Source organism: Crocuta crocuta, unplaced genomic scaffold (genome assembly GCF_008692635.1).
Source record: "Crocuta crocuta isolate KB4526 unplaced genomic scaffold, BGI_CrCroc_1.0 scaffold174, whole genome shotgun sequence".
NCBI classification, from domain to species: Eukaryota; Metazoa; Chordata; class Mammalia; order Carnivora; family Hyaenidae; genus Crocuta; species Crocuta crocuta.
In genome coordinates, this window is record NW_027530330.1 from 3,170,490 (window position 1) to 3,190,138 (window position 19,649).

At 34.1% G+C, this 19,649-nt stretch overlaps 1 protein-coding gene across 3 annotated transcripts in view; it reads right to left on the reverse strand.

The window, feature by feature from the left end:
• Positions 1-19,649, reverse strand: part of USP25 (ubiquitin specific peptidase 25) — a 122,334-nt gene that overhangs the window by 36,744 nt on the left and 65,941 nt on the right. For 2 of the 3 annotated variants that reach the window (XM_077765646.1, XM_077765645.1), the window contains exons 10-16: positions 16,754-16,881; positions 16,277-16,372; positions 14,807-14,965; positions 13,984-14,210; positions 9,992-10,062; positions 9,103-9,331; positions 7,548-7,748 (exon numbers count right to left, since the gene is read on the reverse strand). In XM_077765646.1, coding sequence (XP_077621772.1) covers positions 7,548-7,748; positions 9,103-9,331; positions 9,992-10,062; positions 13,984-14,210; positions 14,807-14,965; positions 16,277-16,372; positions 16,754-16,881 — 1,111 coding nt within the window. Of the gene's footprint in view, positions 1-7,547; positions 7,749-9,102; positions 9,332-9,991; positions 10,063-13,983; positions 14,211-14,806; positions 14,966-16,276; positions 16,373-16,753; positions 16,882-19,087; positions 19,171-19,649 lie in introns of all 3 variants that reach the window. The other variant, XM_077765648.1, reaches the window with a different exon arrangement.

Here is a 19,649-nt window from a genome sequence, read left to right on the forward strand (position 1 = left end):
TAACTTAGATTATGGAATAGGAGATAATCTTTTTAGCTGAAACATGATGGGTCATTCCCTGATGAAAGGATGATCTGAAATGAAGGACTACAGTATAATAGGAGAGATATGGCAAGAGAGGACAGAGATGAAATCACGAGGGCATTCAATGAAGTCTACTATAAGTTCTGAGCATAAAAGGAAGTGGATAAATGTTTTAAATACAATGGTAATGTGGCAAGTTTAGAAAAAATAGTTCCGGCTACAATGTGAAGAGTGGATAAGAGGGGCACCTGGGTGGCTCAGTCAGTTAAGCGTCCGACTTTGGCTCAGGTCATGATCTCATGGTTCGTGGGTTCAGGCCCCGCGTCAGGGTTGTACTGACAGCCAGCACAGAGCCTAGAGACTGTTACAGATTCTGTGTCTCCCTTTCTCTCTGACCTTCCCCTGCTCGCACACACACTCTCTCTCTCTCTTTCAGAAATGAATTAAAAAACATTTTTTAAAAAGTGGATGAGAGGAAAGTAAAACTAGTAGTCAGTGAAAGTACTAGAAGGTAGAGAGCAATAAGAGCAAGAGATGACGGTGCTTCTGGACAACAGAGGCAGACAGAATTGGTAAGACTGAAGATGAGCTTTGGACATAAAGGTTGGAGGCCAATGTGAAGATGATTCTAAGTTCCTGGCAGGAGGAACCAGCATGATGCAGGTGAAATATACTATGACAAGGAAAACTATAGGAAAGAATGCTTACAATGTGCGTAAGAGAAGGGAAAGTTTAAAGAAGTCAAATAAATGCCCTCATTTCTGTATTTCCTGCCTTTGTACTACAATGTTCTTTCAGTGCCCTGTATGATGGAGGTAAAGAAAATCTTAGGGTATACCTCCAGCTGAAAGGAGGACGTAAGCTTAATGAAATGAGGGCCAAGAAATCCACCCTGTCTGACACTGCTCTAACCCACTGAAACATTAACAGTCTACATAAAATAAGTTGCTAAAAACAAAAGTACTTTTTATCTGATCAACCTTAGGTTCCCAGAGTCAAGATTTCATTCCATGTAGGCAACTCAAAGGTTTTGAGTCCAAAAACCTTATGAATAATGTTGAATGATCTTGCCAAAATATCATACAGTACTATTTCCTGTAGAATTTTCCTTGTATATGTATCTTGAAGGGAACTTACATTTGAGTGGCACTGTAGTCACAGTAGATGAACCCACAAGGTTTTGACATCTGGGAGCTTGGAAACAAAACCCAAACTTCACACAGCATGTTTATTGAGCCTGTGCCATTTTACAGTACTGTGCTAGATATTAGCAATGGTAAAAAAAAAGTTGACATAAAATTCACTCGCTTTAACGAACTCTCAATAAAATCATATAAATACATACGCCATTACAATACAAAGTATTGAATGCAATAACAGTTATACATGAGGTTCTACAGAAACACTGAGGGCCCAATATGGTGCAGGGATGATGCTGCATGGTAAGAAAGATTTCCTAAAAGAAAGGCAAATGAGCTGAATCTTGTAGGGTTTGTAGAGCAGATTATCTTGGGAGATGAGAAAGAAGATTCCAGGCTGAAGGACTAGCATATGCAAAGCCACTGTAAGGACAGATTAAAGATTAATAAAATCCTTGCTATTAATGAGCCTTTACATCGGTAAACAAATCAAGATATAGGTACAACATAAATGTGGTAGTGACAGTAGCTAGGATTAAGAGAAAGAAAGATAACAGTTGCTACCCACGTAACATTATGGAGATTCACAAAGACTTTGGGACATGAGGAAGGCCTTTCAAGAGTACTGACTGTCAGAGGATATTTTTTATATTAAGGGTACTTCATAAGAAATGCCATGATAACAAAGCTCCCCTCAAGCAAGAGTAATGGGGAATAATCTTGTTTATATGAAACAAGGTGTTCACAGGGAAATAGATTTGGAAGAATTACAAGGAGTCAGATACAGGGTCCAAAAAAAAAAGCAGAAAGATTTTAGCTTCATTTTGTCAAACCAGAAGAATAAAAAACATGTTTACTAGAATAACCGAAATGAGGAAAATTAAAAGTTCTTTTATGAGCCAGAGATAGCTACTATTAATACTTTAAATTTATGTATTTTCAGACTTTATTTAACCCATATTTTATAAACAAGGAATTTGAATATACTGCTTTTACCGTAATGTAACAACCATTTTTGTTTGCCAATACAGTATTTACTGGTTGTATTGTATGGAGAGCTCATACAACTCATGTTCCACCTACTGCACATGAAGGCAATTTCCACTTCTTTGTTAAGAACAACAGAACAAAGAGTTTGGCTTTGTGTGTATATAAATACATACAATGCTGTTTGTTCTTCCTGTGACCCTACAAAAGTGTCATCTCTGCTGGCCTGTATAACCAGTAGGAACTCAATTAATAGAGACCACATTGTTTTCTTTATCTGTGTTCTGACACTTTATATACTAATTGGTCCCTCAGTTTAATATTATTGTTCAGGCTTCAATTTGGAATATAGCTGGTGCTTATCAGTTCTCTATGGAGGCATATAGTATTCCTGTACCTAAAATATCTCTCAAATCATTTATTTGTCCTATGGGTACTTCACCGAGATTTTTAAATGGTTATCCTCCACATAAGAGACTTTCCACTCATGTTTTATGTTCATATTATAGGGGCTTCTCTCACCTTCAGACATTATAGAAGGCGCAACAGTCTAAGAGTACTCTGAGCCTGCTCCTTTGGTCCACCTTCACACTGAGTAAGGGATTGGAAAGGCTTGGGAGTATTCTACTTATGTGTATTTCCTGGTTATGTTCTTCAAATTTTTAACAGGAGAGTTAGCTTGATAACTAATTGGCTTTCTGTTACAGCATAAGGATCTGCTCTTAAATCACAGGAGCTCCTGAGGGCTCTCTGTTGGTCAAGCATTGGACTCTTGATCTCAGCTCAGTTCATGATGTCACAGTTTGTAGGACTGAGCCTCACACTGGGATCTACACTGACAATATGGAGCCTGCTTGGAATTCTCCTTCCAAGGCTCTCTCTGCCTCTTCCATCTCATGTGTGCATACGTGCTCTCTCTCTCAAAATAAATAAACTTAAGAAAAATATTAAAAAAAAGAAATACTTAATATCTTGACTTACTGATGAGTGACATTACATTCATATTTAGAAGAATACATAAGAGAATTACTTCAAAGATAGGCAGACCATTCATTTCTAGAAATGTATTTAATATCAATGATTCCCCCAAAGCAGCCTATAAAGAGCCATGGTAGGCTGGCTGCACAGAATCACCAGACAAACTTAAAGACTTTAAATTCCTGGCAGCCACCACAAACAGAATGATGGGAATGTGGGGGGTAGATGCTTAGAAACCAGAATTAAACCTAAAATTTACCTAGGACAGAGCTACATGTGTACCACACATTTTTTAGCCTGATTCTCTAAAGTATAATGTTTTTGGATATACTTTTAAAATGTTAGTATTTCCATACAATGATTATCACATCTAGGAAACTCATTATTGGAATTTTCATAGGAAATGAATTCAATTCAGAAAACACTCAAGGGTCATCTACCATATGCCACTTACTATGCTAGCTTCTGGAGACATAAATAAGAACATCACTCAGTCCTTGCTTTAAGGGAAGTTGAGAATATTGAGGATATTGTTCATTCTATCAGGTCTTACTCTCAGGAACCAGCTGTACTTTCCTGGAATATCGGCTTGTTTCTAACTTGTAGATTTTATCTGTAGAGAAGTTCTAGAGCGACTTCTGCATGCTACCTCTAGGTAAATTTATGAAATCTTATGAAGTGCAATTCATACCAATATTAACCATATTTACCTTAATTTTTCTACCTTTAAAAAAAATCTGGGTATGCTATACAGGTTGTTAAGGAAGTCCTTACTAAGTCCTTGAATAAGATAAGAGAAACACAAGAAAATGTGCAAAGCTCTTTTCTCCTTTCAAATAATTTCTCTGTTTTATAAATATAGCCTGGAGTAATACTGTTTAACCAGAGTACATCTCAGAATTATCTGAAGGTCTTTTTAAAACTATATATTCTGGACCCTTCCTTCAGAGATTCTGATCCCAGTTAAGTCTTAGGTGATCTTATTTAGATACAGTATGCTGTTTATACTCACAAAAATATTCCCCAGGTAATTCTGACGTATTTACTTATAGTAATGAACTATTGAATGGATCTCTACATAAGTGTTGAGGTAAGCTTTTCTCTGTAGTAAGCAGGTTTAAGGAGGTAGCATGAAAAAGACCAAATAATTTTTAGTCCCATCATTTATCACTAGTTTTTTCATCAGTAAAACAAGAAATGGTACTAGAGAAGTGAGGTCTATGGATTTCTTGGTCACATGTTAACAGAAGAGGACAAATATTTAATACTATATAAATTAATATCCTTCTTTGGAATATCACTCAGAAGAAACAGGATTTTCATAGCTTTTACAGTACAGCTTTATTGAGAAGATTTGCAAGGAGGAAAGAAGAATTACTATGATGGATTTTATAAACAAGATTTCCTTTTATTACTTCCACTAGTCGCTCATAATTCTGGTGCACACCTGAGAGATTTAAATACAGGTTCTCCTTCCTATGTTGAAAATATACCAAATTGAGTAAATTACTTCAGAAACTGTGAAGAGAAATAAGAAGATGACATGGACATTAAAGTAAAATTTCTCTACTAATGACAGAAGAGATAAGTGGTTCCAATAAACATTAATGAGTCCCCTTATTCAATTGTGATATGTTAAATTACCCTGCAAAAGAGGATGAACTTCTTAATAGGAAATGTGAAATAATAGTAATAGAAACCAGTCTTTTAAATGATAATCTCACTTCCCAAGTTTACAGACTCAGCACATTTTATTCCTAACTCAAAGTGTGCATTTCTAGCAATTCTACAGAGGACTCAATGTTTCCAACTGAAGCAGTACTGCCACTGCTTTCTAAAAACCCAGTCTGGAAGATAATTACTGTAATAGTTATATGTGAACTGACCATTTGTGTCTCTTTATATTTTAGTTATTCTGATTCCTCTCAGAAATACATCTTCACTCTCAAGTTTTTTTTTAATAATAAAAAGAGAGACATGAAAATATGGCCAATACCTACTAGTATTGTTTGAAATTATAAAACAGCATTTAAAGTATATGGTAGGAAGTATTAATCAGGATAAAGGGTATGGGGTGTATAGATGTGGCCTTTTATACAGAGAGAATATAAATGGTAGAGCAAAGTTGGTTAGTCCTGACAGACAGAAATATTAATGGGGGATATGTATTAGTTTAAGCAAAATGAAACATGTTAAGTCTGTAAATTTAGTCTTGTGGGAGTCAAGACAAAGAGGAGACTGTATAGCATTTAATATTTTAGTGTGACAAAATACAGGTGAGCCAAGAACAGAGCTGGAGCTTAACCAATCAATTTAAGATTCACCTTCATCTGAGTGCTTAGATACCACCATCACTATGCCAATTAGGCAGCCACATCCTCCCACTAATAAGAATAGGCACGTGGAAAAGGTGTGCATAAAACCTAATGGAAGGATAACAAAGTAGCTCCACTGGAGTAAGTTCCAGGGAGAAGTCTAGGAAGGATATGTACAGAAGGCAAGGGGGGTAAGGGATGCAATCACAAAGGGATGGAATTGGCTCAAAAATGAAAGGAACTATAATGTATACGCTATGATTTAAGCACGGAAACCTCTTGATATCTACTGAATTATTTCATTTCCTACTGAAGTACACTAAGTCACTAAAATGAAACTGATTTGTTGTGAAACCACAGATGTTCATGTGGCCTACACAGGGCTCTTAGTGTATGGAAAGAAACACAGCCTTACATCATGGTAGAGCTTACCACACTGCAATGGTGGCATTGGTATAATACCATTATCTTGGTTTTTTAAAAATTCTGAATCAATGCCTATTAACCTCAAGGACACAACTATTCAATATATATGAAAACAAGTTAACAAGTCTCGACAGATCTGTGTGTCCCTACATCATTCACAATACCATACTGCGGTACTCTACGTTTTCCTTGAGAGAGTAATTCCTTCTAAAGTTCAAATGATAGTGCTGAAATTCACTTAGGTAGTAATCTGTATGGAAATCTATCTGTAAAAATGAAATTAAACAAATACCTAAAATGCGTTCTCAAAAAATAAAAACAAAACATGCATATGTTGCATAAAAAAGTTATTTGAAAAGATCCCCTAAGAATTATTAAAAAATGAGACAAAAGAGTTTGACAAACGTATCTACATTTATCTCTTCTCATTTCTCCAATTACTACAGAGAAATAGCACATTTTCACAGTAGAAAATATATTGCCCTAAAATATATTAACAACCTTGTGATGATGAAAGTAATTTTTAAAAAAATCAGAAGACAGGGTACTTGGGCGGCTTAGTCGGTTAAGCATCTGACTTAGACTCAGGTCATGATCTCATGGTTCATGAATTTGAGCCCCACATCGGGCTCTGTGCTAATAGCTTGGAGCCGGAAGCCTGCTTCAGATTTTGTGTCTCCCTCTCTCTCTCTGACCCTCCCCAGCTTGCTCTCCGTCTCTCTCTCAAAAAAAATAAATTACAAAACAATAAAAAAATTTTTTTAAATTAAGAAAACTTTATTTTCAATTTTGCTAGAATCATATGTTTATTTTTGTACTGGGTTTATTCTGAATATTTTATTGATTTCATCAGCTAATAACTTTAGAAGGACTTTAAACATTTATATTTTTATACCTTGACCTGTGTTTTATGGGTGTATACATTTTAACTTAAAATAAAAACTTAGTTTCAGGTAATTTTTTGTTTTTAATTTTTAAAATTCTGAACAGGGGTGCCTTGAGTGGCTCAGTCAGTTAAGCGTCTAACTCTTGGTATGGGCTGGCTCGGGTCATGATCCTATAGTTCATGGGTTTGAGCCCCATTTCAGGTTCTGCGCTGACAGAGTGGAGGCTGCTTGGGATTCTCTATCCTTCTCTCTCTGTCCCTCCCTCATCTCTCTCTCAAAATAAATAAATAAGCCATAAAAATAAATAAAAATAAAAATTCTGAAAAAATCAAATAGTTGCTCCATAATAAAAGTGTAATTCCACAAAATATTTACAGATATACCAATAGTGTTATTTTGTCTAAAGAGAAAATTACTAGAGTTCACTCTCCTGATAGCTCTAGTGAAAAGGTGTGGATTACTTGCTTGTTTCATGGCTTTTCTATGCTTTTGGCCAAGGGTCAAGCCCAATCAAAGTAGGCAGTATAGGTAAAGAAAGAGCTAGCAGAATCCTCTCATGTAACTTGAGAAAGATATCTATGTGTATATAGTGCTGCCTGGCAAAGGAGTTAAGTTAAACTGTTATCTGTGGTTATCTCTGTGTGACGGAATTTCACGTGATTTTTACTAGCTTCTTCATACTTTAAGATAATTAAAGTTTTCTTTTTAAATGAGCATATCTTATTATTATAATAAAATACCAATAATAAATATATTGATAATAAAATATAATTTAATACAACTATACTAACCTGTTGTTACAGAAGACTCAGACTCCCTCAACTTCTGAGACGCTAGAAGTTTTTCCTGCAAAGCTTTCTGGGCAAGTTGTGCATCCCATTCTTCTAGTTCTTTTTCAAATCGCTGGTTGTCTTCCTCAACAAAATCCCTTAAATCCGGTGGTAATGTTTCTATTCCAACAAGAGCCTGCCCCGTTTCTTTATTTAACTCCTCTGCAAATCATATTTCAAAAACTAATATAAAATTAAGAATTAAAGGAAAAATACAAAGCTCAAAATAGGATGCATTTCAAATGGGTTTAAAGTATGAATTACTACTATTTAGAAAATCAATATTAAAAACTAAGAAAACAAACAAATGCTTGGAAAAACAATGATGCAAATATTTGATAGTCCATTATGGGATTATCTTTTAATCTAAATTTAGAGTAAAAAAATAGAACAAGATATAAAGCCAAAATCATCTACTACTCATTTACATAGTACTACTTTTTCTGTTGTAAGAAAGCACTAGATGTCTGTTTATGAAATAAAAATTATCACAAAATGAGAATAACTCATAACCTTATATAGCTCAAAATAGAATTAAAATTCTTTTTCACCTAAAGCAGGTAAGTACGGCAATATACTTATATGCAATTTGAAAGCTCATGAATACAGCAAGATAATTAAAAACATTTGTAAGTAGTATTTAAAAGAGTTACTGAATCACAAAATACATTTCAGTGTTCAGTCATAGGTGTACTGCCTAGCTAGTGTTAGAAAGTTGATTATGTAAGTTTCAACAAAACTTTAAGTTTTTCCTATATGTCAAGCCTATGTTAGAATACAAGAAATAAAACTATTAAGACATACATAGTATGGCATGGCCCCTTGCTCTAAGCAGATCAGAGTGAAGTGGAAAAGGCATGTCAACATACAATTCCAAAACACGTAAGTGCCTGACAGAGGTATGCTATGAAAATACAAGGAGAGATATTTTTTGGTAGAGGTAAAAAAAAAAAAAAAATAGCAGAGCAAGTGATACTTGAATTGAATCTTGACAGATGAGCAGAAATTAGACAAAAGAAGAAATAACAGTACTGCCAAAAAATAAAAATAAAAAAAAAACAGATATAAACATCGGAAATCATTTGCTGTAAAGAGAATACAACAAGCAGTTTGAATATCAGTAAAGTATATAAAGTTTGAAATGGACAACAGTTATAAATAAAGCTTGAAAGACCATCAGAGGCCAGAAAATAGAGACCTTATTTATATATTAGGTTAAGGAGCTTAAATATGAGTCAATGTATGATGTGATCCTTAGAGGGATTTTAGCAAGGAGAAACAGGTCAGATTTACATTTTATAATAGTTACTAAATAGTTAGCTTTGCATACAAAATATATTCCAATTGCCAGCCTTGATCATATTACTCTTCAATTCTAATAGGTCAATTGCATTTGCTAAGCATATCCAGTCACCCTCTGAGTCAATCACACTTATTTAATCACGCCAGAGATTGGAGTCACATACAAGGACTACTTATTTGAAAATACAGACCACCCTTTATTTCATGCTCTTACCTTTTATTAAGAATTGTGCCTTATCATTTATGTACATTAAACAGTATGCACTGGCATTTCTATAACCACCAAAAGAGTCCCTCACTAGCTCTTCCCATGATGACTTTGTCACAGCAATATCATTGTACTTCATCCACCTGCTTTCACGATGATCAAAAATGTATGCCCAGTAGTGCCCGGCATTAGCTTGACCTTCATGAACTAAAACAGCATGTAAGCGATAAGGAACCTAAATGTGAAATAGAAGAGTTTAACCACAGTTAAGAGTCTATTAATACCACATTCCATGAAACCCATAAACTATTTGATTGGAGAATACCACAGAAGAATAAGTTTTTAACAAAACTGTGATTAAAATTTTGAAAAAAAATTACACTGTGAAATAAAAAAGGGGAAGATAAATAATCTAAAGTGTGTATATAAATAGGATGATTTTCAAAACTTTGAAATATATTTCCTTCAAATAAAGAACTTATGATGAATATTTTTATATAGTGCGATTTGGCTAAATCTTCATAATTATAAATTGATGAATTAGCAACATGGCCTACATAATGTATACCAAAAGTTAAAATGTAACTGAGCCCTATATACTTCCCCCTATAATCTTAACATCCTTAACAGATTATATAATTTCTTCCTTGTACTTTTTTAAAATACTAAGACCTTCTAAAAATTTTTGCTAGGTTTTATTGTAAAATAATCAAGAGAATAAACAAATATAGTATGAGGATACAACTCAATGTGAGAAATATTAATATGGAATCTTTAAGATCAGCAATTTTATAACAAAACACATTAGGAGAATAGGTTAAGAATTAGGTTAATAATATAAATAAAAATACGTAAATAATTTTGATAGCATTTACGAACTCAAAATTTAACTTACTTGGATCATAGATTTGTCAGAGTACATTAGTTCAATTGTTCGATGGATTCTTGATATACTTTCCTGCAAATCTAAGGAGAGAAGACATAATTTAATGATTAACATCAAGTAAGTCTCTACCAGACATAAGATAGGGACTAATGGTTTATTGTTCGATGGATTCTTGATATACTTTCCTGCAAATCTAAGGAGAGAAGACATAATTTAATGATTAACATCAAGTAAGTCTCTACCAGACATAAGATAGGGACTAATGGTTTACCTACCAATATGTTAGAGAAATAAAGAAAAGTTCTTAAAACTATTCTTAAAAACACCACTATTGGGAATCTGTAGAAGATGAAATATACTTCTCTTTAATAAAAGCTACAGCACAAATGTAGAATTCAAAACCAAAACAAGTATGGTTCATTTAGAAAATGTGCCAAGTCTATATAAAAGTAAACTTTGTTCAAATATACCAAGGAAAGTTCCAATAAAAACTGAATCTAGGGATACCTGGGTGGCTCAGATGGTTAAATGTCTGACTCGATTTCAGCTCAGGTCATGATCTCCCAGTTGTGAGATGGAGCCCTAAGCCGGGCTCCGCACTGAGCATGCAGCCTGTTTAAGATTCTCTCTCTCTTTCTCTCTGCCTTTTCCCTCTGCTTACTCTCTCTAAAAAAAAAAAATTAAAAAAAATCTAAAGCCGCTTACATATTTATAGAAAATAGGAAAACTTTGGATTGAAATAAAATAACATTACCACATACCTTCTATATACATATGTGTAACTGAATAAAAATTTATAATCATCAATGGAAATAATGTTGAGACTCCCAACAACTTACTACCTCTACTTCCAGTAGAAATTCATTCTACAAAATTACTCACCGCTATATTGCCCATTAACAACTAAAAAACTAAAGACAACCTAAATATCTGTTAATGAGGAAATGATAAAATTACAGTATACCCTATACTATGAAGCTGTTGTAAAGAATCAGGAAGAAACCGTGAAAGACTACGTAAAAATATTAATAACTTCAGAGTGGGGAAAGACCTTTTGTTTCTAAGACGGACAGAAAATCTAGTAACCATAAAGGAAAAGACTCTCTCTCCAAACTTAAGAAAAACCACATTATAGGGGCACCTGCATGCTTCAGTCAGTTAAACGACCAACTCTTGATTTCAGCTCAGGTCACGATCTCATGCATGCTTCATGGGATCAAGCCCCACACGAGACTCTGCACTAACAGCATGGAGCCTAATTAGGATTCTCTCTCTCCCTCTCCCTCTGTTCCTCCCAACCCTACCACTCATGCATGCACGTACATGTGCTCTCTCTCTCAAAAATAACCTTGAAAAATTTTTTTTTCAAAAAAAGGAAAATCTACATTATGAAAACAAAATGAACATAAAACAGGTCAAATGACAAAGACAAACTGAGAAAATAATACCCACAGCACACACTACAGGCAACAAGTTAATACCCATACCATTAAAGTTTCTATTAAGCAGTAAGAGAAAGATAAATGGTCCAATATAAAAAATAGGTAAGTGTCATAAATGAGAAATTTATTAAAAAAACAAAATTTCACTCAAAATTAAGGAAATGCAAATTAAGGCACTAAAATACTATTCTTTCAACTTTCAGGCTACCACAATTTAAAAAGTTAAGAGGATGTTAGGAGGATGTTAGGACACGCACTTTCATACAGTTAATGGGAATAAAAACTGGTTCAATGTTTTGGACGGAAAATTTTTAAACTCTTAAAATTTGAAATTTGAAATATATACACTTTGGACCAGAATGATACTTTTTAAAAAATTTTTTTCCTGTTTATTTTTGAGAGACAGAGTGTGAGCAGGGCAGAGGGCAGAAAGAGAGGGAGACAGAGAATCTAAAGCAGGCTCCAGGTTCCAAGCTGTTGGCACAGAGCCCGACGTGGGGCTCGAATCCACTAATTGTGAGATCATGACCTGAGCCGAAGTTGAAGGCTTAACCGACTGAGCCATTCAGGTATCCCCCAGAAATGACACTTTTAAGAATATATCCTACTTACAAAAGTATGTCAATATGTAGGTAGAGGGCCAGCACCATTTGCAGCGAGTATCCATATAGAAATTAAATAAATTATATCCTACTCAGATGTTGGAATATTACACAAGTTTAAAAAATAATGCTAAAGTTGGGGCGCCTGGGTGGCTTAGTTGGTTAAGGCGTCCGACTTTCACTTGGGTCATGATCTCACGGTTCGTGGGTTCGAGCCCCGCGTCGGGCTCTGTGCTGACTGCCAGCTCAGAGCCTGGAGCCTGTTTCAGTCTGTGACTCCCTCTCTCTCTGACCCACCCCTGCTCACGCTGTCTCTCTCTCTCTCCTAGAAATAAATAAAACATTAAAAAAAATTAAAAAAAAAAAGAAAGGACTAATAAGATTGGATTTCATTTAAAAAAAAAAATAATGCTAAAGCTAATTAACAGGGATAAAAAAGAGTAAATAAACATTCCAAGGAAAATCTTACCTGATCCACAGTATTATTAAGGTCCAAAGTATTAAGTTTTAAAGTCCAAAACCTTATCATATGAATGTCTCCCAAGTTCCTTAAACTTAAAATGGCCAAAAGTGGGCTCATCATATTCCTATTTCCCCCTCCAAGATAGGGACCTGTTCTCCCACCAGTTTGCTCTTTTCAAAAGTACACTCCATCTATCTATTCACACTAGTATTAAAAACAAAGAGATTCACCCCTAACTGCTCCCTCCCTCTCACCTCTTGTCAGTAACCTACCTGTGTCAGTTTTCTCCAAAAAGTAGATTCTATCTGTTCATTTCTTTCCTTCCTCAATCACTACCTTGATGTCAAAAGTGTCCTAGCTTCCACCCCTCTGAAAGGAATCTTATAAAAACAAACACAATCTGCCAAGTCCAGCAGAAAATTATCCAATACCTAGTACAGTGCTCAATAAATGTTTATTAATAAATTCAAATGTAAAAAATTTCCTTATATATGACAAATACGAAGGGAAATGTTTACAGCCACTAACACTATTAGTCAACAATCATACCCTATTTACATTATGTTATATTACATTAGGACTGGTCTTTATTTACATATTGTCTATAAAGAGGCAAGTTGGGCATCTAAAATCTAACAATCCAGATTGCTTAACCTAATTCCGATCTTTTGGTACAAAAGAGTAGCTCTTAGATTTTTACTTTTTTCATAGAAAAACAAAATTAGGATAAAACTGAGTAATGGTAATTGCATAGTATATTTTGACATGCAAAGAAAAAGTATAATAAAATCTATCATAAAACATTGATGACTTCGTTAAAATAAAAGAAAAAGGATATTGTAACAACAGTAAAATAGCAAAGACATAATTTCAGAATAAAGAAGAGTTCCTACCAAGAAAAGCCAGATGGCAATTTCACACCAACACATACCCACACGTACACGTGTGCACTCCTACTCCCAACAGAGCATTGTCCTTATTTTCTAATTTTGCTGCATGCCAGTTAAAACACATAACAGACAGGCATTGAACTATTAGAACATACCTAGAAATCTCTGCTAGAGCATACTGAAAATTAAAATTCATATTTCTAATTCTTAAACCTAAAAAATTTTTTTTATCAATTTAACTCATTACACAAACATTAGGGGAAGGGCCTAATTGACAAATACAAAATTTAATGCTGTATGATGTTTCACCAGTGAAGTAGCTGTGAATACCAATTTGATATAAATTTAGAGCCCTAAACTAGAAAGTCAGACCATCTGTTATGTCATTAATCAACTAAGTAGCCCAGGGAAAATCTTTTGGTCTCTCTGAACCTGATACTACAATCAGAAAAACGGGTAGCCAGACTAGTTTATCTTACAGAAAAAAAAACTTCCTAAAAAAAAAATACGTTACAATATTTACATATGAAATCCAGAAGTGATTTCCCTTCTCAATTTTAACATTGTACATATCCAAATGAGATGGTGGTGAGAAGCTTCCTACCTCTGGTGTCATTTTCTATTTCCGTCCTCCAGCGATGTAAACAGCTTTCTAGCACAGAAAGTTCTTCCTCTGTGATGTGCCTTGGTGCCGGATGCATGGGCAGATCTGGAGGTATCCGAGACTGCGTGAAGGGTTTATGTACGACTGACCTCGATGAAACGGCAGCTAGCGGTGCAGGAGATGTGCTCGGCACTTCTGCAGAAGGAGGCCCCTGTTGTTCCGCTGTGCTGTATTTTTAATGCATAAAATATTTATTATTAAACTTTCTACACTGAGGCTCTGGAGAAAAATGTTGCCAAACACACAGTATTAAATTGGCTTATATTTTCAAACAGAAAACCCCTTTAAAAAAAAGAGAAATACGTGGATTAATCTACTATCCAGTGAGATTCCCAATTTATGAGGAATAGATTATTATAATGATGAAATGGTGGCTTTACAGAAGAAATGGTTTAATCATTTCGATAAATCCTATGTGTACTGGAATTATGTAATATTTATCTGCTTACATTACAGAAAAAACCTAGTTAACAGTATTTTCATGGATAAAAGGTGGAAATATATTACCAAGACAACCTAAAGTACAATTCCAAACGGAAATAGATAACGATGAAAACTTCAATTCACAACCATAAAATCTACTGAAACAATAAAATAAGAAAGCACCCAGAAGATCTGCAATCTTCTAGGTGAATCTAATATTTTTTTAGAGTCCACTAAAATAAATCACAAAGTGCATTTTATGAAATCTTTTTAAAGGCATTGATTATTACTGTGTTATATAGGTAACAGAGCTGGCCCCTGTAGAACGAAAACTTTTTACCTTGGTAACGTCTGTGGTATGGAAACACTAGGTGGAGAACTAGCATCAATATCATCAACAGGAGATGTACAAACAGGTTTGCTTGAAGCAAATTCCAACGCATACTGTAGAACATCTACCAAGGGGAATCGTTTGGGACCCGAACCATAGCTTAAGTATCTGTGAACCATAAAATGTACAAGTGCTTTTAGCTTTATATAAACACATTTGGTTGTTTACGATAATTGTTATAAAACATGGTAAAATCACTCTAATAAATCTTTCAACAATGAAATTAATTTTGCTTTCAAATGAAGATGTTAAAACTGAAAATAACTTAAATGTTCTCCAAATTAACGAAAACAAAGCTGATTACAACTGAATGTGTCCGTATACTGCTATTTTAAACGCTGCTTGAAGTTGTAACCCAATAGGAAAATGAAAACAGACAGTTCCACATCCTGAGATAGTTTTTATTTTTAGATCTGTCATCTGGTCTCATGACTAAGAGTGTGACTAACATTATCATCCTATCTTTTACCTCTGATTAGTTTTTAACATGATTACTGATACCTTTAAAAATAAAAGATTATTGAAATATGACACATTATTTTTGTTTAGAAATTTGGGGCTATTAATTTGAAAATTAATACTAAAATAAGAGATACAGATTAATCCAAGGTTGCAAGCTCGGACATATCAGGCCACATTTCAGCCTGCAGACTCTGTCTGAATTACAGAACATTTCTGACTGTCTGATTCTGGCATCTTTTGGAAAATTCTGAAAACACCGAGAGACATTCACACGTGGTATGACACTGGCACCACCCACTGGTGCAGGCAGTAGGTACTTCTTCCCCCCAGAGATGTGCCCTCTAGGCTTCCCTCCCCGACCAGCTTACACATACTTGCTTCCCTTCTTTATAAAGCCTCCATGAGGCCCTAGTAGGCATCTGAGTTTGTATATCCCCTGTATTAAGGAGAAAAACCCTATCACCATTCATTTTAATGGAAACTTAAGAGCAATTTTTAGTCTCCTACAAGAAGAAAATTTTAGATTGGTTTAACTTTGTATTTTTTTTTAAGTAATTTCTTCACCCAATGTAGGGCTCAAATTCATGATCCAGAGTTCAAGAGTCACATGCTCTACCAACTAAGCCAGCCAGGTGTTCCCTTCCCCACCCCCCACCCCCTTTTTGTTTTTTGGATTTTTTAAAGATCACTGAACTTTGCATCTACTTTTAGTACCATGAGCATTACCAGTTGACACTGAAAATATTTAAATTTAAACAGTAAAATAATCATTAATGTCAACTATAAATTAGTTCCTAACAAAACTCAAAGCTAAACTACTGAAGCAAAAAATCAATCTAGAGTGATTACTACTAGAATTATAAATCACCCAAAGCATATTTAAAATGAAAGATTCCAGAGAGTCACTAAAAGTATGACTTCCTATAGTTAGCTCATAACTTCTTCAAGCTATAATACCTTTCTAGTCTTTGTTGTAATACTGTGAGGTAATCTTTAAGTCTCTTGATTTCTTCCCTCTTAATTCTTGTTATTTCTCTGTTTCTGTGCATATATCTATTCAGGAAAAAGAAAAATTAACATTACCATTTCTAAATATCATAGAAATAGACACAGTATTAAGTCTAGTCAATACCACAGAAGATCCATTCATTTAACATTTTACAATAACGTATCAGACAACACAGAATAGATCTTTTAAAATTGTGACAACTGTAATACAAATATAAATTTTTTAGTTTCCTTATAACATTATTCCCAGTAACTATACTTTTCTAAAGAGAATTCCACATTCCTTGACAAACAGTATTAGACATATGCAAAAAAGTAACGATTAATTCTAAAGAAATAAGACAAAAATGTCCTCTAAACACAGTAATTCTTTACTTGGTTACTAAACAGTTGTAAAACTAAGTCATGCTGTATTCTAAACCATACCTGTCCAGGTATAAAACTTGAGGAAATTCTAATTTGTTGTGAATTTTTTCTGGTCTTCCCAATGCCTGATTAAATTCAAATCTTGATAATTCAAATGTTAACACAGGTGGTAATTTGGTAAACCAATGCTGAAAGAAAACAACAAAAACCTTATTATAACCTTTTGTTCTCTCCATTGCAATGTTAGGCACAGGGTGATAGCACTGCCATTTTTATATGTATCATCTCTACTGACATCACAAAACTTAACTGGGTATGCAAATTAGTTAAAATTCAACTTCTTCCCAAAAGCTTTCCACACCTCTTGAAAAATCTATGGATGGGTATAATACACAACCAGGAAAGAAAAAAAATCTTCTAACAACTCTCCTTCTTCCATGATAGTTTTTTGCATTAAAATTCCTTACCAAGGGGTGTCTGGGTAGCTCAACATTAAGGTTAAGTGTCTAACTTTTGATTTCAGCTCAGGTCATGTTCTCACAGTTTGTGAGATTGAGCCCCAAGTCAGGCTCTGCGCTGACAATGCAGAACATGTAGGATTCTCTCTCCCTCTCTCTCCCTCACTCTCTCTTTCTCTCAAAATCAATAAATAAACATCTTAAAAACTTTTCTAACCTAAAGAGACAGACATTAGTTAAAATTATGGCTTAATAGCTCAAGTCTCTGGCTTCTTCAATATTATCTATTACTAACAGAAATGATCATACACTTATTACAATCAACCACCGTTCAAAAACCTTGACAAAGCACTTGTAAGATTTAGTGTATACACACATACACACACACACACACACACACACACATATATTCTTATAGCATAAATGATCACAGTTCTCACAATAAAAACTAGAAACTGATATTTCCTTGTTTTAATTTAATTTTCCTACTGAATTCTGACTAACTTAAAAAAATTACTAACAAATATGAAATTTATACTAATGGTAACTTCTATATTTAAAATCTTTTTAAATGATTAGTGTTTAAAATATTAAATGCTTTATTGCGATGAGCCAATTCCTCCCAAACTTTGGCAACTGTTTAGTTAGGGATGAAATGTGACAAAACATCAGAAAATTATTTTCATATAAAAAGATTTTACATAAAGATGTTTTTAAATATTTATTTATTTTTAGAGAGAGAGGTGGGGGGACAAAGAGAAAGAGAGAACATGCACACGAGTGGGACAGGGGCAGAGAGAGATGGGGGGAGAGAAGGAAAGAGAGGGAGAATTTGAAGTAGGCTCTGTGCTGACACATGGGGCGGATCCTATGCCCATGAGATTGTGACCCGAGCCAAAATCAAGAGTTGGATGCTTAACTAACTGAGCCACTCAGGTGCACCGACATAAACGTATTTTTTATTAAGTTTATTTGAGAGAGAGAGAGAACAAGAGTGAGAGCAAGCACAAAGGGACAGAGAAAAGAAGAAAGAGAGAATCCCAAGTAGGCTCTGCACTGTCAGCACAGAGCCCAACTCGGGGCTCAGTCTCACAAACCATGAGATCATGACCTGAGCTGAAATCAAGAGTAAGTCATTTAACCAACGGAGCCACCCAGATGCCCCAACTACAAAAACATACTGTTAAAGAGAAATGAACAAAAATTTATGTATCACCAAATGCAGAAGTACAAAATAACGTAATATTTTTAAATGCTTATTATAAGCTGTACAATGTACTACTATAAAATGTAGTTGTCACACACTGTGTGTGATATTTTCAAGAGCCACAAAATGTCACCACACACTAATAAGCTAAGAGTACACTAATTTAAATTCAAACATCTCCAAAAGCAGGAACAATACACATTCGGCAAACTGAATTTGACTAAGATCTTGAAAGTTTCTACTTTTCTCTAAATAAAACTAATAAATGTAAATGGTTATTCAAAACTATTTCTCCCTCCCAAAATGCTACTTATGATTACGTGAATTGCAATTTCCTCAGTTAGATTTGGTTTATCTCTAACCAAAAGTTGAAGTTTAAGAAATGTATTTTATGTGGCTACTAAAACTGAAGTTGACTAGAAAGTTACAAAAGAGCTAATACTGAAGCACCTCTTAAATTTTAAAATCTCTTGAGCAAAGTCTGCCTATTTATTTGTTCTCACATGGCACTGGCAAAAAATTTTAGATAATTCTAATGCACACCTAAAATTACTATTTAAATTAAATCATACTATGTATATATATCAAAGAAAACTTTTGATGCCTTAGGATAATATTCTCTACTTCATTTTATGATACTAAAATAAGTAGGTTTCATATTTTTAGCAGTAGTTTAAATGTCAACCATTAAAATTAAATAGTTACATACTTTAACTCATGGAAACCTACCATGGCCAATAGAAATAAAATCACCCAAATTGGGCATATGCTTCTCTGCAGACCATGGAAAGTCCAGGAAATAACTTCCATACCTTAAGAAAGAATGTTCATAATAGTTATGTAATATGTCTCTGTTGTGAATATATTCACTCTAACAGCAGTGACAGGTTTTTTTTCATATTACAAGAGTGGAAGGATTTCACTTTCTTATTCTAAAGCTGGTGGAACAAGAAGAGACAGCCAGACATTCCCTTAATTCATCTTAGTAAATATTATGGGTTTGTCTAGTGTAAGTATAGCAGTAGAGAACTAGAACTGTACATATACAACAATCAGATATTTTTCTTTCAAAATATTTTTTGCATTCAATAAAATAACTATATTTACTTCTCTAATTGGCATGACATGCTTATGAGACTCAAGTCACTAAAGGTAAAAATAAAGCTTATATTCTTATCTCTAAACACATGTTATTATTATATATTATATTATATTATATTATATTATATTATATTATATTATATTATATTATATTGTATAACAAACCTAGAGAAGTTAACAGATTAGGGCA